This window comes from Lynx canadensis, chromosome B1 (genome assembly GCF_007474595.2).
Source record: "Lynx canadensis isolate LIC74 chromosome B1, mLynCan4.pri.v2, whole genome shotgun sequence".
Lineage (NCBI taxonomy): Eukaryota > Metazoa > Chordata > Mammalia > Carnivora > Felidae > Lynx > Lynx canadensis.
The window spans coordinates 35,563,187-35,590,531 of NC_044306.2; the positions used below are offsets into that span (position 1 = coordinate 35,563,187).

The window sequence follows — 27,345 nt, forward strand, 5'->3', positions numbered from 1 at the left end:
TTTGGGGGCCCAGTGCAACCTTTTAATTCCAAGCAGAGTCCCCCTCCCACAGCATTATCACACACACACACAGTGGAAAGGGATGCCAGAGTCTGGGCAGGTACCAAACCCAGCCCCAGGCAAAAATATATATATAATTATATACACATATGTTTCTGTAGAGAAGAAAAGCTGGGAGTGTGATTAAAGTAGGGCAGAGAGTTAGGAGAGAAAGCAGCTGGGGGGGTGCCCCAATAAATTACATTCTTTAGACAGCGTGGTGGGGGATGCGTGGGAATGGACGGGACCTGCTAGCCAGGACACTCAGCCTGGCCTCTTGATCCCATCCAAGGAGCCTGAAGGCCTGGGTTCTGCCCGGGACCTGGGTGCTAGAAGTCTAGCAGACTTTGCCTGCAGGCTGACGGCGGGCTGAGGTTCTGCAACATCTCCACTCTAAGCCAAGGCTTCTGGGGAAGCCACAGGGCTGGAGCAAGAGGCTCTGAAGCTTAGGGGTCACAAGGAGAGGACAAGGTGAGCTGGAGGGCAGGGTGGCCTCCTTGTTAGAGGCTGAGTTCAAGCCTGCTCCTGCTAAGAGTCAGAGAAGCCAGAGGCCCAGGTATAGGGAAAGCTGTCCAAGGTGAGGTGAGGAGGCGTGCTTGGGTGCACACAGCATCCTGGGGCTCTCCCTGCCTGCCTGGCTGCTTCCCACCCTCACCTGCCTCCTAGCAGGTCCGAGGGTCCTACCCACCCATTTGGTCAAGACAGCCAACATGCCTGACCACTAATGCTGCCTCGTTTCTCCTCACTCTCTTGTGGGGACCTTCATGTGGGGTTGGGGTGGGGAGAGGGTGCAAACATTAACTCTGTGTGTGCTGGAGTCCAGACTGGGTTTGCCCTGTGCAGTGAGGACCAGGGATGAGGGAAGGAGGCCCCCCCTAGCTCATTATGGGGAAGCAAGTTCATGTCCTACAACCCCAGCACTGCAGAGGTCTTGGTTCCTCCTCACCTGGGGAATGGAGCCAACCCTACCTCCACCCCACCTCCCTGCTCCCCCAAGGGATGATGCTTTGGGGTCTAGTGATCCCAGCTCCAGAGCCCTGAAGCAGCAGGGGACAGGGTCAGTCAAGGAGTGGGAGGGGTGGTCAGAAGAGAGAGGCCTTTTTCTTGAGTTCATTCCTCTTCCACAGGGCCAGCTTGCTAAACTCTTCAGGAGACATGGAAAATACTCTTGAGAAGTCCTCCGCAGACAGATGCCTCTGTAGAGGGGACACGCAGGGGCAGCTTAGGAACAGGGGTGCAGGGTGGGGCTGGCCAAATGACTAAGGGAGCACTCAAAGAGGCCCCTGGTTCTCCCCATCAGGCAGGGAAGGCACCCCATTAGTGGCACCTAAGCCCACCCCACACATTTCCTCCGCATACCTCAAGCCTCATCCGATCCACACCTGGAGGCAGTTTGGTTCTCCCCTTATTGGTCACCACCAGCATTTCGTAGGGATAGATCTGGGCAGGGAGGGGAAGGGGCAGTCTTAGGCTCGTAGAGTTTCCTGTCAGTGTAACCCTTCAATTCCCTGGGCCCCTTATCAGCCTGTAGGGGCCCTCAGGGCTCATGCCATTTTTGCCAGCCATGTCCCCCAACTTCCCTGCTGCCCCTCCCATCATCGACCCCTTAGTGCATTCACTTCCCTGGCTTCTCCCCCCGGCTGGCTGGCCCACCCCCACTGTAGATGGTTCTGTCCCCGGCCCACCACCCCTGACTCTGCCCCTGCCCCTCACCTTCTGCTCCAGCACACAGGGCAGGGAGTTCCCCCGGTCCATCCTCCCCCTCTGGCCCTCTCCGTTCTGGGGAGACCAAAGCCGCAGTGAGCCAGAGTGGGGCAGGGAGACCTCCCCAGCCTTACCCTGGGCTTCTCGAGTCCTTACCAGGCCTCTGTGGCCCCACACCCCCCTCCCCCAATGCTGCCTGTCACTCATCCATGGCTTCTGCTGCTCCATGTGTTCCCCTCCAGGAGGCACTCACCTGCAGGCCTGTGGGAGAGAAGAGTCATTGTCTGGAGGTAGCTCAAAGGTCAGCAGGCCTCCAAGCCTGCCAGCTCAGCCTCCCCAACCTCCAGCCACAGCCCAGCCCACATCACAGACACGGGGCTGCCCTGGGGCCTGCTGAGGCCCCTTTCTTTCCCTGTTCGCCTGGTATTGGATGGCCCTGCCTCTCACCTGGGCTTCCAGTCTCACTCCCAGAGGGGCTGAAGTCTGTGGACTGTAGCTAGAAAGGACATGAAGGGATCAGAAGGAAGCTAGAGGATTCCACACTGTTCCCCCTCACTTTAAGGGTCTCCTGTGCCCTCAGGATGCCCAAGTAGCTCAGTCCCTCAGAGGTGCCCAAAGACACACTCTTCCCTGGCAGGCGCTGATCTCTGGTCTGGGACCTTACCCGGCTCAGAGTGGTCCTGCCATAGGCGGGGAGAGAAGATGACTTTGATGTTCCTGCATGCAGGGCTGGAAGAGAGCAAGAGGCCTGGTCGGTGCCTTTGGACAGCCATTCCTGAGAGGGCTGCCTCCCTGGCCTCCCCTGCCAGAGGCAGGGCCGTGAAGGGCAGACCTGGGGGGCCCTGGGAGGGCTTTTGGCTCTTGCCCATTACCTTCAGCAAGCGGCACTGTGCTGGCAGCTCTGGGCTGTCTCTCTAAACAAACACACATCTGGACAAAATGCCCAAGTGTTAAAACTGATAGTTGGCCAGTGACAGTCAGATGATGAGGCTCACCGTCTTAAGATGAAACTCTGGACTACAGAAATATATCTGAAATTTCGTCAAAATGACGGACGGAATCATAATTTACAATTAGCAATGCTAGTAATCACATTTCAGATGTATGACGTTATCATACAGAAACGATCATTTCCTCAGCGCCATCAGCTGCTAGACTGTGGCAGCAGTATACGAGCACAGAAGTCCATATACACCATGTTTGTGGGGCGCCTGGCCGCCTCAGTGGGTGGAGCATGCGACTCTCGACCTCAGGGTCATGAGTTCGAGCCCCATGCTGGGTGTAGAGATCACTTAAAAATATCTAGAGAGGGACTTCACGTGTGCAAGATCAGATATCACTTTGAACTTACACATTTCATAGGATCACTAGGCGTTCTATCTCTACATATTGTTGGTTTTCAGTAACAGGCTTTCCTAAAGAGAACTTTGTACCTAAGATTCTTAGTTTGCCCAGATCTCAAAACTCTTTCATGTCCAAATGCTAGAAATCATTGGCAATCTATGGCAATCATTTTGATTAACATTTTTTTAAAGTGTATGTATTTATTTATGTAAGTAATCTTTACACCCAATGTGGGGCTTGAACTCACGACCCCAATATTAAGAGTCACATGCTCCTCTGACTGAGCCAGACATGTGCCCTGATAAACAATTTGTTTGAAGGTTCAGCCTTGACAGATTCAAAATTATAAGGAATTGTCTTCTTAAAACATTCTTTTAAGGGGCGCCTAGATGGCTCAGTGGGTTGAGCATCCGACTTCGACTCAGGTCATGACCTCACAGTTTGTGAATTCAAGCCCCCATCAGGCTCTATGCTGACACCTCAGAGGCTGGAGCCTGCTTTGGACTCTGTCTCCCTCTCTCTGTCTCTCTCTATGCCCCTCCCCTGCTCACGCTCTGTCTCTCTGTCTCTCAAAAATAAAGAACCGTTAAAAAAATTTTTTTAAATACTTCTTACTTTTGTATAGGAAATTATCTGTTTCTACAATGATCATTCACTATTGAAGCATTTCATTTCTGTGATAAGTATACATTTATATTTCAAATGAATGATAGAATTTCAACCTACAAAGCATATCAGAAGATTTTCACTTGGAATTATTTTTAGAATGCTCATTTACGTTTGAAAGTGACCATTTCAACACTACCATCAAGTCAGAATGACATGCCTGTTCACAATTCTGAAACTGTTGAGGCTGATTAGCTATGACAGTAACGTAAGCAGTCAAGCAGTCATGTGATCACTGGTCACATAGGAGTTCAGGGATGCCAAACATGATGGTGTGGTAGATATTTGGCCATTCAACTCTGCAAGGCCAAAATGGAAGTTAAAGAGCTAATTTTGACTGAATAGCAAATTCTGGTAGAACATGAAGATTGAATCCAACCTTTGGGACATCTCTCTATCTGCTTCTTTCTTCCAGCCTTCACTATTCTACATTCTCTAAAAAGGCCTTACTGTAACTCTTCCCAATCCTACTGAAATACCATCCTGGGGACCTTCAGTGACCCTGTGGATGTCCAAGCACATATGACCCTTACGGCTCCTTGAATCCCACCCCCTCTGTGGCCTTCACCTCAGCCCCATCAGGCAGCCCTTCCAAATGGCCACCCCCTAGGTCTTGTCCCCAACTGCTGCACATTTGAAGCCTGGGAATCCCACTTTGCAGCCATAGCACCTTTCTTGTTTGCGGCTTCCTTGCATCCTCATTCCCAGCACAAATGTCCATCAGTCTCATGGGGACCTCCAGTGTCTTGATCCCCCTGCTCCCTGCTTCCCCTGGGACCTTCAACCCATGGTGGGGTATATAACCACTTTCACCACCACTCAGCAGTTCACCCAGCCCCTCATCCCTCGACACCTGCCTTATGAAACTCTAACCCTGGATCAGCCAGCAACTCTTGCCTGCAAACCACAGAGATAAGGCCCACACTGCGTGGATGATCATCACTACAGTCCGAAAGACTGGCAACGGTTCCCCTCCCCTGCAGCGTCTGGTCCTAACCTTTCCAACCTCACCCAGCCTCACCCTCTTTCCGCTCAGCAGACAACCTCAACTTCCCATGTGGCCTGCTCCCAGACCTGAGTCCCCAGCCCTCAGAGAAAGGGGCCTTTTAAGGCTCACCTCCCACATCCTGAGGCTGGGCCTCCTCCTGGGACCTCCAGCTGGACATTGCTGGGGCTCTTACCACTACATACAAGCTGAAGACTCAACTTGCCCTTCAAGCTTCCAACTCAGTAAGACCCAGCTTTCACCTACATGTACCTCAAGCCCAACATGTTCTAAACCAGTCCCTTCATCTTTCATCCAACCCCTTCCTCCCTCATCACATCAGTTCCAGGTATGTCCCCACCTAGCACCCAAGCCAAGACCCTGACTCGGCTCTCCTTTCCCACAGCCAGTCAACCACTTAGTCCAGTTGATTCCACCTCCTATATATTTCTCAAACCCAACGCCTCTCCTCTGAACCTATGTACAGTTTTAGTCCTTATCCAGACTATTGGGAAATGTGTAGAGTGTCTCCAAAGATGGCTTGCACATTTTCTTCCAGCCCGTGAGCCTCTGTACCACTGCCTTCATCAGGCAGTGGAATGCCTCTCCCCTCCCTTGAGTCTAGGCTGCCCCATGAGCTGCTCTGACCAATAGGATGCAGAGGAGTGATGCTGGGTGGCTCCTGAGGCTAGGCTTTTAGAGGCCTCATTGCTGCAGCTTGGGCTTTCTGCTCTCCCTCCCTCTGCTGCAGCCGCCCTGCTCTAGGGAAGTCCAGGCTAAACTCCAGTGATTTAGAGGGCTTAGTACCCAAAGCCCAGGACACCCCCCCCCCCCCCGTCTCTCTGGCTAATCCCTGCCACCCCAAGGCACACTCTGGGCTCTGTAACTGCAGGCTCCTGCAGGCCCTTGTATGGTGGCCAGGATGTTTCCTGTTCCTTGCCTTTGCTCGCACACTGTCCTGTGTCCACAATGCCCTTCTCCCCCACTCACTCTTTCGCTTCAAGACCTAGTTACCCTCCTCCCCGACCCTCCAGCCCCAGGCCCAGTCACGATCCTCTCGAAGCACTCACTGTGTGCCTCTCATGTCACCACAACATCTCCCCAAACTGCACTGACTGTAATTCTCATGTCAGCTTCCCCATGGACCGGGAGCTACTGAAGGACAGGACTATATTTTCGACTCTTTATAATCCCCAATGTCTAGCATGTGTTGAACACACAATAAGTGTTTGATAAGTTAAACAAAATTTGCTAATTCTGCTTTAGTCTTATTCCATGACTGGTATTCTTGCCCTAAGGAGAACACGAGTGCCTTGAGCCAGTGACACGATCTTTTGTCCCTTACACCGCAGGAGCACAGAGCTGGGCATATGATAAACAAACTCAGACTCCGATTCTGGCCTCAAGGTCTGGCCAGGTGATTCGGAGCCCCCCCACCCCATGGCACTCACAGGTATGAAAGGGTGTCCGGTCAGGCAGAGAGCGAGTTTTCCTCCGGATAGGCAATGACTTTTCCATCTCTTCTTTCAAGATCATCTTTCCCAAGTTGGAAGTAACCTGGAGAAGGAGAAAGGAAGATGGGTCCAAGACTTCTACCCGCATTTCTCATCTCCAAAAGGTTCAGAGCTGGGTATCTGCAGGCAGGACTGGGGACTGGTTTCCGAGTGGCTCGGTGGTGCCCTGGAGCCTGTGGGGCCTGTCACTGTCTGATGCACTGCCACACTGGGTTTGGCCACCCTGGAGAGCAAGGAATCAGCGCAGCTCAGTGTAACTGTATCCTAGTGGCTTCTGCATCCCAGAGCACAAGTCCGTGCCACCGTCAGTGACCTTTCCAGGACCCCCAACACCCTTTCTCCTGCTCTGGAGACCAGTGGCCTGCTCTCTCCTTGCTCCTCTTCCCGTGAACTTAGTCTACTGAAGCCTAGCACTGTGAGGGGGCACCCTTTTCTTTCCTTTTGACCCTAAATTAACTAGTGTTTCCCAAAAGCAGCACGAGGTCCTGGTGTCCATTCAGTAGCAGCAAGCTGAAGTCCTGGGAAGAAGGGGGGTTCCTCGTGTTCCTACAAGGATGTTCTTCAGGCATGACACCATTCAGAACAGAACAGCTAGTGAACCAGAACTTTTGTCCCCAAGAAGATATAGGCAGGGTGTCTGGGGGGTAGTGAGATGCTACCTTACTGAGTTCCTCTCTCTGACGCTCCCTGAGAGCCTTCATCTCTTCCCCAGAGTCGTCATCTTCCTCCTCTTCCTCTTCCTCTGCGCCCCTCCTCGATGCCTTCCGCTTCCTCCATTCTGTCTCTGGGGAACACAGGCAAAAGCAGGCTCGTCAATCAGCCATTCGCTCAACAAGCATTTGTCAGGTGCTGGCTTTGTGCGTGGCAACTGGGCTGCACCTTGAAGAGAACACTACAAATTATTTTGTAAAAAAATAAAATAAAGGTAACGTTTTCTAGCCTTGTGGTAAAGCTGAGTAGGCAATGCACACTCACATGACTTAAATTTACAGGGGACTAAACCCTCATCTTGCTCCTCTTTCTCTTTCCCAGAGCTCCTGTCACAGAGCTTGGGAGGCAGACTTCTGGTAAATGTCTGCTGAGTGGCCAAATGAAAGGAAAGTGAATGAAAGACTAACAAGAAGGGCCACACACACCAAGAGCCATTGGAACACAGGGAAGGGCGATGAGCTGAGAGGGCCATGAAGGACGTGGGGTGGGCGTGGAGAGAGGGTGGGTTCATGGAGCTTCAACAGCAGCTCTCGGGAGGCAGTATCCCAGGCCTCCCCTTCCCCTCTCCAACACAGTATCCTACCCACGACGGCCAGCGACGGGGGGCATGGCCAATAGTCGGTTTCAATCTTGGCTGGCTGGTTGGGGTCAGGCGGCTGGGCTGCAGGGAACTTGGAGGACTCGATGATGAGGTCCTCGATGAGGTGCTTGCTCTGAGGGCTCCCTCCCATGGACTCTGCAGGTGAAGGTCAGGGTCAGCCCATACCCCCTGCCAGGCCACCTCGGCCTAGCCCAGCCCCTAACTCCCTCTCCTGTCCTCTTTCACACCTGTGAGACCATGGGTGTAAACACAACACACAGCAAAGAATACAGAGCAGAGGTTATATGCTGTTATGAACAGCTATTCTCCCACGGTCCCCTAGCCGGTGGCGCAAAGCGGCCCAGGTCAGTGAGGGGAACCCTCACCTCTCTGCTTGTAGATAGGTGGCTTCTTGTAGATGTTGGAATCTGGGCGGGTTGTCTCTGTGGACAGGGAGCAAGAGCAGATGAGAAGGAGGATATGCTGATGGTGGGCGAGACCAGGCCAATGAGGAGGCACAAATGGAATGGAAGAAGGCAGGAAATTCATGGGCTCCTGCCAAGAGCCAAGACAGAACTGGAGTTCCTAGAGCTGTCCCTCAGGGGATTGGGACTTTTCCCACTTTTCTAGTTGGGTGGGAGGGAAGGCACCATCCGCCTGTGGTCCTGCCATCAGGGGTTCCAGCCAATTCCATAGTGAGCATATACCCCAGAGAGTGGGGGACAGACAGTAAAAAGCTTGGGTTCCTGCAGGAAAAAGAGGTCCCAGGGAAAGGGTGCAGCCACAATGACAGTAAAGCCTACCAGGATGGTGGAAATGGGGTAGGCTGGTCCGTGGGGTCCCAGTGGCTCTTGGGGCTGAAACCTGAGAGATGGTTCCAGGGGACCGGCTCTCTGCCCACACCTGCAGAACAGAAGTGTGGTTCACTGAAGCTCCCAGGTCTCCCACCCTACCCTCTCCAACCCAGAGAGACACTGCTTCACCTGACTCCACCATCTCTGTCCCCCCCACCCTGACAGCCCACAAGCCCCCAACCCCAGGGCAGAGGAAGGGTATCCAAGGACTCAACCTACTGATGATGTCTGACCCAGGGAGAAAGGGTTAAATGAGGTCCTGGGTCAGACAGACAGATGGACACAGAGCTGGTCAGCAACAGGATGAGGTCATCCCATGGGCTCTGCATATGTGTGGGGGAGGGGAGCCGGGCAAGTGTCAGGTGTGGGGCAGACTCACCTCTGGGGATGGTGGGGGGGATGTGGATTTGGGTGACAGTGAGCGCTGCGGATGGAGAGGAGGCTGGTCAGAGCCACAAGGGTAGGGGTAAATCCTCATCCCTAGAGCCCCGGAAGGGCCACTTCATCCCCCGCCCAACTCTGCACCCTTGCCCGGCCAATTTCTGAGCCACCTCTTCTCTCTCAGTCCTTGCCAGTTCCCAGAACTGGCCCTCCATCCTTCTTCATCCTAGTGCTCTCCTCGGCAGAGCCCTCTCTTTCTCTGGAGGTACGAAGAAGCCATGGATCTTGGAGCAGTGTGCTTGTGCTCTGAGGGCCAATTGAAGGTGGCTCTGACCCTGTCCTCAGAGCCTAGCACCCAGGGGAAGGGACAAGACCCACAAGCAGCCAGGATGGAGTCTGGGCTCCCAGCAGGGTAGCCCCCAGCCTGCCCCCAGCCCACAGTTCAGCCATGACACTACCCCTTTCTGGAACACGGCTTACAAAGTAGCTGCCACAAGTTCTCTCTCACACTTAAATAGCTGGTGAGGTGGGAGGGCAGATGTATTGCCTTGATTTACAGGAGGGGAAACTGAAACCATACTTTCACGTAGGTCACTCAGCTAGGAATTCCAGCCTTCTCGTCCAGTGCTCCTGAGGGCTTTTGGCAAATTTGCTTTTTCTGACCACTCACACCCTTTTCCTCCATAACCCCCCCCCCCTGCCCCCACCACCGGCTCTGTGAGGCTGCCATTCAAACATGGCCTCCCCACTCTCTGCATGGAGCTTATCCTCCAGCCTCCGGCCTGTCTCTGCCTGCTCTCCACAAACACTGGGTTGACCATTGGTTGATTTCTGCCCACAGTTCCTTTTCTTGTTTTGGAGTCTGGCCACCAGGAAAGGAAGCGTCAGAGGGATTCCACCTCCTACCCGGTGTGGCTGGGGGAGCCCTTTCCCCCAAGTCCTGTCCAAGAGGAGCCTCCCACCCCTCACCTCCCGGCTTCTGGGAAGCTCCACATGTTCCAGGAGAGAATAGGTAAAGTGGGGCTCGTAGATCATGAGGTCAGGCCGCTCGATGTCCAGGATGGCCTTGTCCTTGGGGATGGCAGCCAAGTCCTTGTAGCCCAGCACCTGATTGTCCATCTTGGCCTGAAGGGAAATGGTGTGAATGGAACAGATGTGCCAAAAGCCTCACCTAGAATACTGGCCTTAGGAAGAAAATGGGCAGCCATCTGAGATGTCAGCTCTTAAAAGTTAATAATTCTATTATTTTAATTTTAAGAGTTTAGAGAGTCACCTTACAAAATGATAATCCTTCGCCTAGCATTTTGGATACAATGAGGCAGGACCAGACCAGAGAAGGGGGGTGTGGAGAACCTTCTCTGGATTTCTGGGTTCTCTCTGCCCATCAGCCCTGGCAGGACCATCGTCAGGGAGGCTCTGGGTGAAGTGGCCCAGCAGTGTCCCCACCCCATCCCTGTCCCAGCTTGGGGGTGCTGGTGGCCGAGAAGTACTCACCACGATGCTGGAGGGAGAGCCAGGAACACTGGAGCCTCGGGAGGAGCTGACGCTCCCAGGGGAGGTAAGTGGTTGCTGGGGAGAGTGAAAGGCGGGCGGGTGGGTGGGAATGAGCGTGCGTGCCAGGGCCGGGTGCGGGCTGGCTCTCCTCCGGGCGGAGGGAGGGAAGGAGGGTGGGGCTGGGGCAGGGGAGGGCTTCCTTAGGCCTCTGGGGCCCCGAGGTGCGGTTCTGCAGGCAACCAGCAGGTGGCACCGTCGACTCCCGACCTGACCCTCGGCGGGGAAGCCTGGCCCCACCCGGTGCCCAGGACGCGCACTGCCGGGACGGGGGGGGGGGGGGGGGGGGCACCTCCCGCGCACCTTCTGCAGCCGTTCCATGCAGCAGGGAGCTGGCCGGTCCGGTCACCCGCAGAGCCCCGTGCGCGAGGGTTGACGACAGGGCGTCAGGCTCTGCCCGGCTCCTGGGCGCTGCGCGCTCGGGGCCACGAGAGCAGAAAGTGCGTTCCACCGGGCTGTGGCGTCCTCATCCCTCAGTGACTCTCCCGGCTGGTGACCGAGTGCCGGGCCTGGGAGGGAAGAACGTGCCAGGGAGGGCGGTGGGGCCCCGGATCTCTGGGAGCTCCGGAGAGCAGGGCGGAAGGGAGCCAGCGCCCTTCAGGGTTCAGGCTTTCCATTCGCTCAGCCCCGGGTAAGCAAGCGAGCGCGCGTGTGGACGGCAAAGCGGGAAAAGCGGAGGGACTGCACTTGTTTTTGAGCCATTGTTCTCTGGCCGGAAAGGAAATGACTGCAGGGGTCACCCGTTCCGGTGCAGCCTCACATTCCGGCTCTGTCACACCTGCCCTGCCCTGGGGCTGCAGTCCGGTTTCAAGCCCTGGTTCTCACTCCTCTCGGCCAAGGCCGTGGCCTCTCTCCCTGGCTCTGTGCTGGCGCCTGTCCTTCTCCCTACTCAATCCATTGTCCATTGTGCCCCCTGTGTCTCAAATCCCAAGCAGGTTTAACACAGAGGGACCTACTGAACCTATCAGGTGAACAGACTGGGTGGAGATGCAGTGAAACTGACTTGGCATGAAGTGGCCCTGTCATGGGCTGGGGGAGGCCTCCTGGAAAAAGGGAGGGGAGTGTGGAGGGAGACCACATTCGGTGTCCCTGTCCCTGTCCAGCAGGCAGTCTCACTTGCAGGCATTTGATAGAGTCCCCTTTGGGGTCGAGGCCACATCCCAGCTCTGCACAGCCTTCTCAGAATGCCTGTGCTGAGGCTGTCCTCTGAATTGCTACTTCTCTACAAGGCAGGGCCCCTAGCTTCAGCAGGAAGGCATCCCAGCTGGCACTGCTGCCTCTTTGTTCCTGGGGAGTTGGGTCTTGTCTGCTGCAGATTATGAGTTCCCTGGGGCCACAGTCCATGTATTCCCCTTCATCCCTGATTCCCTTAGCAATCTTCCCATCCCCCCACTGCCTGTACTAGACACGTGATAACCACTTAGTGAATGCCTGGCTGACTTTCCAGCCATGGTGGCCATGGGCCTTTGAGTGCAGAGAGTTGATGGCTACAGAAGGTACAGGGAAGAGGCAGCATGAACTCTGGACCAGAGTACCTGGGAGTGAGTAGACTCTGCTACTCAGCAGCTGTGTGACCTTGGGCAAGTTACTTACTCTCTCTGTACTTACATTTCTCATCTGTAAAATGGAAGACAGTCATAGTATCTATGTCATGGGGTGGCTCTGCGTATTAGATAAGTTATAAAATGTGAAATGCTTAAAACATTATAAATTCTACTATGTGGAGTATTAACTATTATTATTTCTATTTCCCCAAAGGCTAATGAACTTTTGTGTCTTTTCTGTAGCTGTTCTTTACCACAGGGGGTAATGAAAGACTGAGGTCATTGGTGCTCCCAGTCTTATCACCTGTTATTTTGTATCAGGCCATTCTTCTGCTCACCCTCTTTCCCCCACCAAAACCACCTGCTTGCTGCAAAAGCAGCCCTCACTCCCATGTCCCTGCTTTTGCGCATGCCCTTTCCACTATTCTCTGTCCCCTTCCATGTCTCCCAGAACCCACTAGTCCTTCAGGGGCCATCCTAAGCTCTGCTCCTCTGGGAGGCCTCCTCTACTATTCTAGGCCTTCTTATAACGCTTCTCAGAATTCCAGTGGGACTGAAAAAGAAACCTGCATAACTGTGCCCTTGATTATATGTTGCCTAATGCCAGAAAATGTTTTTTCACTAACCAGAATGAGTGCTAACTTCTGGAGGACAAAACAATAACAATAGATACCATTTTTTGAATGGTCATGTTAGGTACTTTGATAAGCACTTTTTTTTAAAGATTTTATTTTTAAGTAATCTCTATGCCCAGTGTGCGGCTTGAACCTACAACCCTGAGATCAAGAGTCGAGTCGCATGCTCCACCAACTGAGCCAGCCAGGTGCCTCTGATAAGGACTTTAAAAGAATGATTTTGTTTCATCCCCCCTCAACAACAAAGGTAGACGCATTTTACAGATGAGAAAACTGAGGCTCAGGTTAAAAAGTTGTCCAGAGTTGTGAGCTGAAAATGACTGTTCTTCAGCATTGGCATGATTCAAAGTGCCTGCCTAGTGCCGTGTCAGGTGCATTGTGGGGATAGACTAAAATCTGCCACATTTCTCAAGTCCTTTTGAAATTCTAGAGTCAAGGCTTGTCTAAGACAGGACTCTGGCCATCAGAGTCACACTAGGTATTTGGTTCCCATGGAAAGACTCCATTCCAGAGCTTTATCCTTCTCTTGCCTTCTTAGCTCTCACTTTGTAATGCTTTTAACTAGGTGTCTGAGGATCAGAGTAAACTCTAATACATATTCAAGAGCTGTTAGTTCTTTTTCACTCCTCTCTGATCTTTACTGTGTTAGCAGCCATTGTCAAACTAACTATATACTTGGCTTAGCCTTAGAGCCAAACACTCATTCATCCATGTATCTACCCATCCTTCCATCCATCCATCCATCCATCCATCCATCCACCCACCTATCCATCCACCCACCTACCCAGTCATATATTGCTTTATCCATTCATCAAATACTTCCTGAGTACCTAATTCTTCAGTAACCACAGACAACACTCAGTGATAAGCCTTATGGAGAACAGAAAGATGAGTCAGGGGAGCCGAGCTGCCCCTCCAGAAATGAGGCATGTATGTAGATAACTTGCGCGCAAAGCAGAAAATTACATGTGCTAGATAAGATAATATAAGGAGCCATGAGAAGTCACAGGAGGAGGGATCACTCCTGCTGGGGTGTTGAGAAAGGAATAATAAAAAAGATCCCTTAGAGGAGGTAGTCGAGGTAGGCCTTGAATGCCCAGTTTGAGTTCATGTAAAAACCGAAGAAATGGATTCTTGAGAGATAAAGCAGCATGAGCAAAAGTAGAGATATGGGGAGCAGCACTGGGTCTGGCTAGGGAACAGCACATATGGCTAAATTATAGAGCTCATAAGGTTGAAATATGTTTGATGCAGGAGGTCAGGGGTCAGATTATGGAGGCCTCCAACCCAGACTAGGGGATTCAGACTGTATTTTGTGGGCAAGAGGAGCCATAGAATGCTTAGAAACTTTTTTCAAACAAAGAAGTGACAGACCCAAGCAGTGCTTTGAATGTGGCTTCAGCCTGGAAGACGAACTGGACAGGAAGGGGCCGTGTGGACAAAGACCAGCCTGGAAGCTACGGCAGCAGTCAGGCAGGGGCTTGTGAGGACCTTGACTTGGGTATGAGGCCCATGATGGAAAGGAGGCAAAAGGGAGAGATCCTAGAGGCACAATGTGCAAAACAGACTTGATCTGGAGAACCCCTGGGGGATGGGGAGGTGGCTGCCCTCAGAGACAGAAGGGGAAGCATGGAGTTCACTTTTTGAGGTTGAGGTGGGTGCAGTCGATGAGCCCATGGGAACATCCAGGAGGAACAGGAGGTTGAGGGAGGGGCAGGCTGGAAATAGAGATTTGGAAGCCATCTGACTACAGACGGTACTTTGCACATGAGGTTGTCAAAGGAGGAAAGAAGTTTAAAACCAGCATCCTGGGAAATACCAAGGGGACCAGAATAGTCACAGATGGCATGAAAGGGAGAGGTGAAATGGAATGGCCAGCTCCTTGGGGGCATGGAGTGTATCTAGTGCACAGTAAGAGTGCAATAAATATGGAGAAAAATGGTAGGCAAGTGGGGCTGAGAAAAGAAGGTCATGGAGCCAAGAGTCCCTGGCCCAGAGAAGGCGGGAAGTGTTGCAGGGAGTGAAGGCTCTCTGGTTTGGTGGCCTGTGAGAGCGTTTCCAGAGGAGTAGTGAGGCTCCCTTGTCAGGGCTGGCCTACATAGCACACAGGCAGGAAGAGTGTGACAGAGGGTGGGAGAGGGTTGGAGAGTGGCTCTGGAGGAGGCCGATTGGCTGAAGGTGTTTAAAGAAAGGGAAGACCTGAACATGCTTGTAGGCATTGAAGAGGGAAGAGGGATCCCAGCAGGGGAGAGGCATGTGGTTCAGGCCCAAGTGGAAGGCTGGCTTTGGAAAGAAAACTCTAGGCTTTCCTGGAAGGAGAGGAAAGGGAAAGTTGGGTATCCACAACACAGAAGCATGTAGCCTGGGCCAGTCCCATTGGGAGGCCATTATTTTCCCAGGAAAAGTGACAGATAAGGCCATATGCAGATCTGACAGGTTGGTGAGCAGAAGCTAAAGGCAGTAGAAAAGGTCTGGTGGGGAGTGTGGATGGCTGAGCTGCCAGGGAGAACTGAGAGTTTCCATGTGTTCTGAGCCTCAGGCTGAGCCTGGTGGTGGCCCTGGCACCTTCCCCTCGAGCACCAGTGTGTGTGTGTGTGTGTGTGTGTGGCAGGGAGGTACAGGATGAGGCAATGACTGTGTATCAGAGTGGTAACTGCCCAGGCAAGAAGTGAGGGGAAGGGTACCAGACCAGCCACGTCACTGCAGTGCACAATCGCCCTGAACCCACACTCACATGTGCACAAACACTGGCCTTCGGGCATAGCCACTCAGAAACAGGATTCAAAATAATGATAATGATGTGTCTGCTCTGTTGCCTGGGCCTTTCCAGAGCTGTCCACAACCCTGCGGCAGTCCCCTGTGCTGGGTCTCATCCCCTTAGCCTCAGAGTCTCCTCTCCCTTACTCTGAGCCACATTCCTTTGAGCCTGCTTGGCAGTGCCCAGTGTATTAGGAAACACGCTGACAAACTGATCTCTTACTCTTCCAGGGCACTACATTTTAATTTAGGGCTAGCCTTAAGAAGTGAAGTTCTTTCTGGTGAAATTTTAAGGAAAAATGCTTTGGGGTGGAGTTTCTCTCTCTCTCTCTCTCTCTCTCTCTCTCTCTCTCTCTCAGGAGAGAGAGTGAGGGAGAGGGCGAGAGGGAGGAAAAGAGGGATTTCTTGGCTTCTCTCAAATCACATTATGCAGGCAATTGCTTACTCCACCCACAAGAGGCCCCCTCCCCCAAAGCTAATTTCCTCCCAAGTCAACACCCACTCTCCCCTCCTCCAGTCCTGACCCTCTCTCCCGACCGACCGTACACACCCCTTGTGTCTGCACATGCACATGCACATGCACCCCCTCGGTTCCAGAAACCTCCTATGAACCAGACGAAAAGGGCAGGCTGCAGCAGGAAGGGAGGGCAGGATGGAAGGACAGGGAAAGAAAGAAAGGCGGTGGAGGCAGGCAAGCCCAGGTGGTGGAGAGGACTTCCCAGCTGCTCACTCCCATCACACACTGGGGCTCCTCATCCCTCCTTCTCCACCCCACCCTCCCCCAGCCCCGCAGCATTGCCTTATCTAAGCCACCAGCCCAGCCCCACCTCACATTGCCCACCTGCGCATCTCCATGGCAACTAGAACCTCTCAGCTTTGGGCCGGGGGTGATAAGACCTCTGCACCCATCCCAGCCGGCTCCTCCTGCAAATAGGACTAGCCTGGCTGTGCCTCCCTGGACTTGTAGAAATGAAGGCTCAGTGGGCAGAACCACAGCTGGGGACCTCCAGTCCAGCCTCTGCTCATATCCTAAGCCAACCCCCGCTGGCTCTATGCCAGTCGCTGTGCCGTGGACTTTCATAACATCCTCTTTACCCTCCACACAAGCCTTCCCCACTTAGAGATGAGGAAACTGTGGCTGAGAGGCTGACTTGCCAAAGCCACACAAATAGAAGGCAAGCTGGAATTGCTACCCAGGCCTGTCTCAGGCTAAAGCCAATGGACAGTCTTCTCAGTGGGTCTCTGAAGATCCTACTTCAATCTGAACTTGGGCCTTGGGGCTAACCTTATATAGTGCTAACCCTACATGGTGGAGCCACCCAGATTCCTGCCCGCTGGACTGACTTGTGGACAAGGAACAGGGAGACTGGGGGACTGGGGCTTTGTGCCCCTGGGCAGGGTCAAGTTAGCCTGGGCGCGGGTAGTGCAGAGAGTAAGTGAGTTGTGAAATGAGGCAAATGAGCTGTCCAAGTGGGCTGGGGTCAGTGTGGGCAGGAACTTTGCCCCTCTCCCTTTTCTCCAGTTTCACTCACAGTGTGACTGCCTGCCTTGCCCCTTCCCTGCTCCTTCTCCACTCTCTGCTTTCCATTCCCTTTTTCTTCTCTTTCTTCATCTTTCCTCCCTTGGCTCTGTTTCCCTTTCACACTGTCCTGCTCCCAGCCCCACCCCCACAGTTACTGTGGCAACAATTCAGTGCCAGAAATAAAGGAAGGATCCAGCTAGGTCACTGGTTCCCAAAACAGCATCCCATCCTGGGGTGGAGAGGGGAAGAGTGGGCAGGAGCAGACCAGCAGTAGCCAGGGAAGCCTGAGGGTGTACGTGTGGGTGGGTGGGTGTGGGTGGTTGTGTGCACGCGTGCGCAGGGGGCACCCATGCTTGCTCCAAAAGGACGTGCAGGAAGGCCAGGAGAGGGCTCCCAGCTCTGGGCCAGCAGTTCATGGAGCATCCATCAGGCCTGTGCCTGCCCTTCTTCCCTTCTCTCCTCATCCCCATTTTTTAAGGCCTGCTCGATATGCTAGGACTAGGGTTGGTGTTCCTCTAATACCAACACTATATATATATCACCCTCTCACACTCTGCTGAAGCATCAGGCAGGGCAGGTGGGCCCCAAATCTGGGCCCCAGCCTGAGAACCCACCTGCTCAAGGCCCTGCCCCATCTTTGGTCCTGATGACAGCAGGACTGGGCCCAGGCAGCCCCTTCCACTCCCCCCACTTCATACAAATATGCATCTTTTCATTCAGTTTCTCCTAGACTTCTCTTGTGTTGATGTACCCTTTCTCTACACCTTCCTTCTGAAGAGGCCCCTCTTTCTGTGTGCCCCCCAACTCCTCAGGCTTACTTGGTCCTCAGCATGCTTCTGCTCTGGTCTCTACTTATAGCTGGTTCTGTTGGTACATTGTGGTGCCACTGGTACAAAGTAGATTGATAGAGCTGCGGGGAGATGCAAGGATCTTGAGTCCCAAGTTCAGCTTTCTGAATTCTGAGGGTATCCTTACTCTGATGTTTACACACACACACACACACACACACACACACACACACACACACACGAGCCTCAAAAGAGGAATTCCTATAGACCTGCATCCCCAGGTGAACTGCCTGACTCAGGTGTTGAACATAAGGAGAGGCCAGCAGCACTGAGGCAAGACACATGTGGACATAGCACTTTGCCCACACAGGCAAGAGCCCACACTGAAACACAGTTGCAGAACCCATGCACCCTGCTTGCAAGATCACGCCCCCACTCTCCCAGCAAGGCCCCCACACAGTGACACACAGTGCTACTGACACCCACTCCCACCCACCCACTGATCCTCTCTTGGCACCCGTTCTCCATGCTCACAACCACTCGCATCACGTGCTGACACCCCCTCCCTGAGCTGTGCACATGTATGCCCCCCATTTACCCACTCCCTGGTGGCTTCCCTGCTCCCCATTCCCAAAGCATGACTGCCTTCCTTCTCCTACACCTGCCCCTGCTCCCCTGACTCTCAAACCCTGGCAACACAGTCCCCTGGGAGGGAAACACTAGGTGCATCTGCCCAGGGAGGGGGCTTGGCCTGCTAGGCTGGCAAGGGGTTGCCTCTGGATCCTCACAGGCCTGAATGTCTGCTCAGCCCCCAGCCTCTTCAAGCACTTCAGCAGTGGCCAGGAGTGAGCAGGGGTCAGGCCTGCAGCCACGCCCTACCACCCAACATCATTCTGCATTTGGTTCTCACCCCAGCCTGGCCAGCCAAGGGCTAGAAAGGGGCTCACCAGGTACCTCCTCCCAAGGAACACACCCCTCACCAACAGCATTCAGGTGTCTGTGTGTAGTGCTTCCCCCTCAAAACCTGCAGCACATTGGGAGCGAGGGGGGCAACCCCTTCCACTCCCCGTTATTCAGCAAAGAAAGAACAGCTCCCCTGCCCACCCCAGTGCCCCCCCCCCAATTCCATCACTTGCACTTCTGCCCAGCACAGCTAGGTGAAGGGGGCACTGGGGTGACAGCATGAACCCTCAGCCCTCTTCCTCAAATCAGGCTTGATGAGATCAAACCCAGCTAGTCCCAGGGTTTCTCCCCCTGAACAGCGGCCATAGCCGGCCCCTCCTAAGGGGATCCGTGCCACCACCCAGAGCCTCACTCCCAGGCAGGGGTTGTGGCCCAAAGTGCCCAGAGAGGGGAAGAGAGATGGGAGACCCTGCCACCTACCTCTTCCCAAACAGTGTCGCCCAGATGCTCTGAGGCCCCAAGACTGGGCTGGGCAGGCACAGGCCCAGATCCCAGCGCTGTCGCTTTTTCTCCAGAGCCAAGGTAATAGGCGTCTCTTCCAGGAACCCAGCCGTGCTTTCCCAGAGCACAAATAGCAGGAAAAACCCGGCTTGGGGTAGGTGGGCGGGTGGGGGGAGCTGGCACAGGAGGGGACCTACCCTCTGAGCCCCCACCCCCTCGTCCCCACCCTGCTTCTCCACAGGCTTGCGCTTGGAGCCTGCGTCTGGCGGTCTGGCGGGCGGGCCTCTGGCTCCCCCACAGCACCCTCCCCACCTCCAGCTGATAGCGTGTGGCTGGCCTGAGGGTGTGTGTTTGTATGTGTCTGCGCTTCCACCTAGCTCAAAGCTGCAGTTCAATCCGTTTCAAACAAGAGGAGCATTAACCCGGCATCATGACGAAGCAGAATCGGAAGCAGACTCGCGAGCTGTTGGCCTTTTTCCCTTTCCCACACCCCCAACCCTGCAACATTCCATGCTCACACACTTTCATACACACACACACACACACACACACACAGCCCCTCAAGCCTCCTCATAAACAGAATTTGAGTTGGGGTGGGGGCAGAGGGGGCTCTACTGATAACTGAGAGATGACAACACCTTTTTCTCCCAGCACCTGTATCTCCTACTCCTTGCCTAAGAGCAGCAACGGAGGCCTCTGGGGTCCTGCCTCCCTGGGGTGCTAAAGGGCATAGATTCTCAGTGGTAGGGAGAGGGCAAAGATGCCGGAATTGGTCACTCAAGGAAGGCTTAACCCCCTCCTGGTGAGGGACAAATGGGAAGATCTGAAAAACCAGGTCCTCAGCACAAGAGACTGGGTTGGCCCTTAGATTACCAGAATCCCCTGGCAACTGTGAGAAGGACTCCATCTCTCACTGGGGCAGCTTCATCAAAAGGGAATTTCCGGCCAGGTGATGCCCAGGTCCCAGCACAGAACTACAGGATGTGCCCTCCCTGTCTGGGAAAACCTTCACAAGTCCAGGACCCTGTCATTGGCCTGTTGGTTCTCTGTGGGCACAGAGCAGAGCGTGGTTCATCTTTGACCCCTGGGGGGCAGGGGAGGGAACTCAGCCGGCTGGCCCTGGCCGTGGCCCCAGCAGTCTTTCCACCTCACAGCAGACTTGCCTACCTAGGCAGCCCTTGCTGTTGCCCTGGTAACCACTGCCCACAGCCGGTCAGCTGATGGTATGAGCTGTCCTTCGGGAAATCTAGAATCTGGGGAGGGGGCTCTGGGGTATCTGAATGGAAAATCACAGGGGGAGGGTCTTGAGGGGGACAGGTGAGAGTGTGCTCCAGACCTCTTGCTCAAGGAAAAGAGGACAGGAGGGGACAGGTAGGGACAGTAAGGGAGGGATGTCTGGGTTAGTGAAAGATAGAGAAGAATGAATTTCAAAGGATGGGCTCCAGAAAGAATGGAGAAATGAAGAAGGCAGGCAGCTGAGTGACTGAGGAAGGGTAGAAGGAATTCAGCTGCTGGGGAGTGGCTAGGGAGAGGGCCCTGTGGAAAGGAATGAGAAAGCCTGGGGGTGAGAAAAGAAACATCTAACCATGAAAAAAAAGGTCAGGACATGATGCAGGAGGGGGTGTACCTTTGATGTGGCAGGAGGGGCTACAGCCTCGGAGGAGGGGGAATCAGGCCTTTCTGGGTAAACTGCCAGCCTCAGACAGCCTCTCTGCTTCCCTCCCTTCAAGCCCACCCTTAGTGCCCCAGCCCTGCTGCCAACCCTCCAGGAGACCAAGCACCAGGTGCTTTTCCACCTCAGCCCTTTAGGACCCCTGATTTTTCCCACTACCACGGTTCCTGTCCTGCTCCCACTTGCCCCCCACCAGACAACGCCACCCCAGGAGATTTGTCTTCCGGTGCAAGGGTGACCAGAGGTAGGGCTGGAATGAGCTGGTGCAGGGAAGGACAGCTGTGGACAGGGGCCTGGAATGAGGTAGCTCATGAGAAATGGGTAGGAGTCTCTATGGCCTGGGAGGAAGGGAGCATTCTCGTCTGTGAAACAAGGCCCTTCTTGGATAGAGTGGGGGAATCCAGGGGAAAGGGCAAGGGGAGGGGGAAGGGAGGGCTCTCCGGTACCTTCAGGGGCCTGGGGCGTGGGGCAGGAGCACGGCAGCTTCCTCGGTGACATACACCTCCATCCCTCGGCGCATCTCCTCTCCGCCTCCCGTTGCCAAGACAACCTGCCGGCTCAGCCGCGGCGGCAGCAGGGAGGGGGGAGGAGGCGGCTGTGACTCCTACTGCCTCTTCAGTGATGGAGGGAGGCGGCCTGAGGTCTGCCTCGGTGCTGAGGTGGGGGTGGGGTAGCTGCAGGGGCCAGGGCTCCCACTGAGTCTCCCCTCCCCGTTTCCATAAGGCTCTGGGGTTGGCTCCCAGTATGGCCTCAGGACAGCTCTAATTCAGGGCCATACAGCAGGCCGAACTTGCAAAGGGAGGCAGCACTGGGCAGCATCCTCCATTCCAGAAAGCTTGGTGTGCAGCTGGGGAACAGTGATAGGAACAGGGAGGGATGACCTATGTTAAAGGGTCAGAGGGTGGCTTCCAGCAGGAAGGCTGGGGTGGACACAGGGCTTCGGGCCCAGAAGTCTGCCCCGCATCTGACCTCGGCTATCTCTGAGCATCTCCTCCTCTCATTCCCCTTGACCAAGAGGAGAATCAGAGTCTTCCAATCCTGCAAGGCCCATTCTCACTGCCCCCAACTCTACAGGAATGTCCTTCCACAGGGTGGGAGAGCCACCTTGGGCAGGAACAGTCTGCCACCAGCCAGCCCTGGAACCAAGGGGACTGCAGAGTTAGGGCTCCCTCTGTCGACCTGAGGCATGGTAGCTGTCAAGGTCATTCCTTACTGAGAGGGATCCTGGGGTGTGTGTGTGTGTGTGTGTGTGTGTGTGTGTGTGTGTGTCTGTGTGTGTGTATTGGTGCTCACAGGGAGGGCACAGCCAGGCCAGGAGACCCTTCTGTTGCCTGCCTCTGCTGCACCTCCACTTCCTCTATTGTCCTACAGTGAGACTTGCTCTGTCACCAGTGGCTTCCTCCTGGGAAGGCCCTAGACTCCTCAAGACCAGTAGACCATCCCCCCTCCCAGTGCTTGCCTCTCTCCCCTTCAGGCTGGGATAAGAGGGGAGGCAAAATCTTTCCCCTAGAGCCAGGCAACACTGAATACCAGTGCCTACTGTCCAGGCCCCAGGGTAGGCTTCCTGGGTACCACTTGGCCATACCCAGCTACTAAGGGGACTAGCATACCTTTAAGTTCAGGAGTGCCTTGAGGCCTTGAGGATGGCCCCTTTCGTCCACAACAAGGGCTGGGGCTCCTGCCCCTCTCAGGCAGGCAGTCCCAGGCCCCAACTAGTTCTTGGCTCCTTTCTGCAGCAAGATCACTGGTGCCAGATGTCCCGGCTGGACTTCGGCCCTGCCGCCAGCCCCCTCACCAAGGCCTGTGCAACAGGCTTCTCTGTACTCTCTCTGTCTCACTCCATTGCCCCTTGCCCCGCCCCATGCACCAGCCTGCTGGGGCTGGGAGCACCAGGGACTCTCCCCCTGTGCTATCTAAACATTAACTCCTGGAGAGGCTAATGAGGGCACCTGGGCACCTAAGGAGAAGGGCAAGGTGATGAAGAACTGGGCCAAAGGAATAAAGGGAAAGATGAGGGCCTGGAAATGACACTTTCTCCAAAGAGTTTAGAAGTCACACACACACCCCACCTCTATGCACTGGACCCTCTGTCTCAGGGACCCCAGAGCCTTAGTTCACAGCATGCTGCCACCAGACCAGTCTCTCTCCCAACCTCCAACCCCACAATTGCATGGTCACTCTCCTTCTCAAAGCCTCTGCCACACAAAACTCTCCATCATGTAACCCAATCATTTCCTGCCACTTCTCCAGGCAAACTTGCAATTTTATCCAAACCCAGGGACTGCTCACCTTCCCCTGAACACTCCTCACATTTTCCTATCTCAAAACCTTTTTTCTTTTCTTTTTAATGTTTATTCATTTATTTATTTTGAGAGGGGAGGGGCAGAGAGAGAGGGAGAGAAAGAGAATTCCAAGCAGACTTTGGGCCGCCAGTGCAGAGCCTGACTCAGGGCCCGAATTCTGGAACCGAACCGTGCGATCATGACTTGAGCTGAAATCAAGAGTCCAACGCTTAACCACTTAACCGACTAAGCCACCCCAGGAGCCCCTCAAAACCTTTTTTCTCATGCTGTTTTCCCTCTTAAATTTTTCCCTTACATATCTTCTCTGCTAACTGAAATCCTGCTCATTCTTAAAGATCATGCAAACTCCAGCCTTTCCCAGTGTCCCAGCCCCACGTACTCTCCCACCCTGGAGAACCCTCCCTGCTTGGCCACAAGCAGAGAACATCCCACTCAGGTGATGAAGACCGGCAAGAACCTAGACTGTAATGCTCAGTAGCTGCAACTGTAGATGAGTTAATATCTCTGAGTCTAAGCTAGTGCACACATTATATGGGAATACCCCCTGAATAAGGGGTTACATGTAAGCACATCTCCAGAGTTCTGTGCACATTAGTGTCCTTATTTCCAATAGCTCCTGTTTCCTTTTTCCCTCTTTTGGGATGTACCAAATGCCACTTTGCTATCTTAGGTAGAAGAGAGATTTCCAAAAGTTCCAAAATTTCCAAAAGTGGGTTTATCCCCCCACCTATATTTCAAGTGTCTTGAGATCTTGACCGGGGATGACATAATATCTTGTCCATCTTTTTGGTCAGCTGAAGGGCTAGCACAGTGCTTGTACATTGTAGGGGATAAATAAGTATTTGGATAACTGCTTAGGACCCCTCCCCACCCAAGTCCACCTAAGGATGGAGGGTGGAGGCAGGATTCTGGTTCTCATTGTGCCTCCATCTTGAGGGACTGCAGGGCTCAGAGCCAATGACTTCTTTCTGGACCTTCAGTCGATTTAATTCCCTCAACAAATACTTATTCTGTGTAACATACTGCACTGGGTACTATGAGGGAGGCAAAGACCTACTACTTCTACATCTGAGACACTTGCTTTGTAGCACAACCATTACACAAGCACAAATAAGTACAGTTCCAGAAAACTGTGATATAGGCCATAAGGGAAGGGCAAGTCGGCAGCCAGAGACACTTGTGTCACCAGAGACTGCCACTAGCCCCAGAGGGGAGGAAAGTCTATGGAGCAGAGGAGACAGCAGCGTGCAAGCATTCTGGAGAAAGGTGTGCTGGGCAGTGGGAACCTCAGGAACAGAGCCAGGCACAGGGTGCTGGTTGGCTATTAAACCAGAGCTCCTGGAACTCCCCAGAGGGGACTTGTAGGGACAGGGCTGGGAAGGGAGGCTGACCAGGATTGTACAGGAGTTTTGAAAACCACGCTAAGGAGTCTGCTAGTGATCAGGTAACACTGGCAGAGCTGTGGTTTAGGGTTGGGTAGGGCCAGGGAACAAACTGTGTGATGTCCTGGAGGAGGTGGGGGTGTCAGGAGGCAGAGACATGACTTTGAAAGCTGCTGTAGTAACTGAGACAGACCCCAGCGAGGCCTGGCAGTGGTGCAGTTCCCAAGTGTGGGAGAGAAAGCAATAGTGTGCAAGGTGGTGACAGCTGACATGTTGCATTGCTAGGAGAGACTCAGCAGGAAGAACAAGGAGAGAAGAGAAAGGCAGAAATCTTAGGGAATGTTTCTCTAAAGAGGAGCCAGGAAGAGTAGGGTCCCAGTGAGAGAATGAAGGAGGAAAGAGCTTCAAAAAGGTGTGGGGGGGGGGGGAGGTCCTTCAAAGAGTCCAGGGATATGAGGCTGAGGACAGCCAGGTCTGAAGCCAAGGAGGTCACTGGCCACTGAAAGTATGAGGGACAGGGCTCAACAGAGTTATTTAAATAGTAGCCTGCTTGTGAGGACTAGAAAGTAAGTGGATGTCCCCCTCTGCTCCATCTGGCTGTTGGAGGACAGCACAGAGGAGGGGAGATCAATATGCAGGCTATTCTTAGCTGGAGGTCTTGGTAATCCTAACCAACACAGGATCTGAGGCACCTGCCGCCTGCTCCCTCCACTTTGTCACATCCTCCCCGAGATGGATGTGCTCATCTTGCCCTAAGTCTTCCCCCACACTGCCCACCCCCACCCACACACTTGCTTAGAACCTTCCAGCACACAGAAGCAGCCAGGGGTAGTCTGTGGTCCTCTGGGAAGCCTTCTCCCCCTACCCCCCTTTCCACATGTTAAATCCCTTGAGACCCCATTATCAGATCTATTCCTTTGGCTTCTTCCTTTTAGCATCTTTGAACTCACCCCCAGACCAGATGGAATCAGCTGGAATAGATTTCACTAGATATGACAAGGCCCCCTAGGTATGGAGCCTGGACTTGGCAGAGGCAGTAAAAGGTGTGGGGAGAAGGTTCAGAGAGCCAAGCCAGAGACCCAAGACTTGCCAGGCTTGGTGCTTGGGGCAGGGCAAGGCACTCAGGGATGGCACAGGCCTCCAGAGCTGCCTTCCTCCCTCACTCCTCCCTGTCTCAGGCCCTCCCCACCAGGTCTCACCTCAAAAAGCAAGAAAGGAAACAGTGAGGGCTTTCTGGAGCCGGCCCCCAGAGGCCGTCTGTGCTGGGGAGGTCAAAGAGAGGGAGGGAGGGGCCGGAGAAAGGCAGAGAAGAAAGCAGAGGCAAGACAAAGGGCCCAGTCCACCTTTGAAGCTGTCTCTAACCCGAGCCAGGGAGGGTGGGGTGGGTCTGAGAGCCGGGCTGGGGGGAGGCAGTCTAGAGTTTTAAAGAATGTCTCAAATTCCTGCGGAAATCAGAGGGATTGTAAGAGCTCCCCCTCCCCAACACACCTCCTTCTCAGCCCCCTGCCCCCCAAGTCCAGACCTCCACACCTGGGGGCCCCAACCCTTTGTCCTCAGGTAATTGCTGGGCGTTGCCTCTGTGTTTAAAATCCCATTGAACTCGCCAGTTATCAGCTGTGGCTCCGGACCACCCTCCCTACACCGCCCCCCTCCCAGAAAACGACCCCCAACACGTCTCCCGCAGTCTTCACCAGGATTAAGGCTCTTTGTGATTAGAAGGGGGGAGAGAAAAAAGCAACCTGGTGCAAAGCAATTATGACAAGCTGGAGGGAGAATGTCTGTCCTGGGGCCTGAGAGACCTCCCTCTTGGCTGTTGCCTTCTAAATTGCCCAGAGCTGGGGGCGTCAGACCTCTCTAGTCCTCACCAAAGGAGAGGCGGGGGGGGGGGGGGGGGAGGACCCCTGGCCCCCACCGCCTTGGACGGCTGCTTCACTCACCTCCCATTATGACTAAACCAGGCTCCTCCCTAATTGCCCATTCGGTCCTTATTTTTGGGCCATTTTTGGGAGAAGTGGGGAGAAGGGATGTCTCTCATCCTTTTCCCTCTCTCTCCGTAATATTTCCCTCCAACAATTTCCCAGAAAGAAGAGGAAGGAGAAACTGAGGCTGGGGGGGGGGGTCCATCAACGGAAGAGCTGGCTTGCGCGGGGAGACGTGCTGGAAGGGCCTCCCCCTCAACAAGATTACACGCCGGCGAAAAGGAGGAAAGAGGCGGGTTTTATGGCTCTTAGTTCCACTCCCCTAAAGCACACCTGGAGGCGTCTGGGAAAGCCCACCCGAGAAGCTCCGGCTGGGGGTGGGAGCGCCCTCCCCTCTCCCTCCCGCCGCGGCCACCCCTCCCCCCGGGGCCGCGCGGCCCAGCCTGCCGCCTCTAATTGCATCTTCCCCTCAGGTGTGGCCCCCGCCTCCGCCCCCCGCAGGGGCCTGGGGAACAAGGGGACGCATTCTCGCCCTCTCTCCCCCTTCCGCTCGGCTGAGCCCTCCTCCCCCATCCCCCCTCCTCACCGGAAAAAAGCAATCTGGCTACCGGCGAAGAGGCTGCAGAGTCCGCGGGCCGCCCGGGCGCCGCGCCTGCCCGCTCCTCCGCGGGCGCTCGGGCCTGCTGCCCCTGCCCCGGCCGCTCGCCGGCCCCAGGGTTGGGTTTGGTTCGCCCCAACAGGTAGCACGGGACGCGCAGTGCCAGCCAGGAAACCGGAGCCCGCGCGGAGGGAGGGGCGCGCCCGCCGGTCCTGGGGCCTGCGCCCGCCCCGGGCCGCCGGCCTCGCGTGGGGCGGAGGTGCGGGGCCTTCCTGGGCCACCCACACCCCGCTTTCCCTCCAGGCGGCACTGCCCGCCGCCCCCCACGCGCGCGCGCGCGCGCTGCCCCTCCACCTGCTGGGCCACGCCCGGGCCGGGGCACTTGGCTTCCACGGCTTCCCCGGGCGCCTCTCCGAGAGACTTTGTTACCAATGCCGTTTGGTAGTGGATCCCTCCAACCCGCCTTTAGATAACCCGTTTGCAGGAAAATGG

At 54.6% G+C, this 27,345-nt stretch overlaps 1 protein-coding gene across 11 annotated transcripts; it reads right to left on the reverse strand.

Annotated features, from left to right (window-relative positions):
- Nucleotides 1-26,860, reverse strand: DMTN (dematin actin binding protein). 11 transcript variants are annotated; one of them, XM_030312450.1, is made up of 17 exons: nucleotides 18,959-19,248; nucleotides 17,606-17,697; nucleotides 10,633-10,838; nucleotides 10,273-10,347; nucleotides 9,748-9,903; nucleotides 8,777-8,821; nucleotides 8,347-8,446; nucleotides 7,930-7,986; nucleotides 7,547-7,699; nucleotides 6,912-7,036; nucleotides 6,190-6,295; nucleotides 2,408-2,472; nucleotides 2,191-2,239; nucleotides 1,997-2,004; nucleotides 1,753-1,818; nucleotides 1,399-1,479; nucleotides 1-1,235 (listed from the first exon to the last, which is right to left on the reverse strand). In XM_030312450.1, the coding sequence occupies exons 3-17, from the start codon at nucleotides 10,648-10,650 to the stop codon at nucleotides 1,122-1,124; spliced, it is 1,218 nt and encodes a 405-aa protein (XP_030168310.1). In that variant the 5' UTR covers nucleotides 10,651-10,838; nucleotides 17,606-17,697; nucleotides 18,959-19,248; the 3' UTR covers nucleotides 1-1,121. The 11 variants fall into 11 exon arrangements, with proteins under 11 accessions (XP_030168310.1, XP_030168313.1, XP_030168311.1 ...); XM_030312453.1 differs by lacking the exons at nucleotides 17,606-17,697; nucleotides 18,959-19,248 and adding an exon at nucleotides 26,842-26,860; XM_030312451.1 differs by lacking the exons at nucleotides 17,606-17,697; nucleotides 18,959-19,248 and adding an exon at nucleotides 21,098-21,162.
- Nucleotides 26,861-27,345: the final 485 nt, after the last annotated feature.

Coding starts and splice junctions, on each gene's coding strand:
- DMTN (XM_030312453.1), bottom strand. Junction 7,700..7,929: donor ACCTATCTACAAGCAGAGAG/GTGAGGGTTCCC, acceptor CTTCACCTGCAG/AGTCCATGGGAGGGAGCCCT. Junction 7,037..7,546: donor CCCGTCGCTGGCCGTCGTGG/GTAGGATACTGT, acceptor TGTGTTCCCCAG/AGACAGAATGGAGGAAGCGG.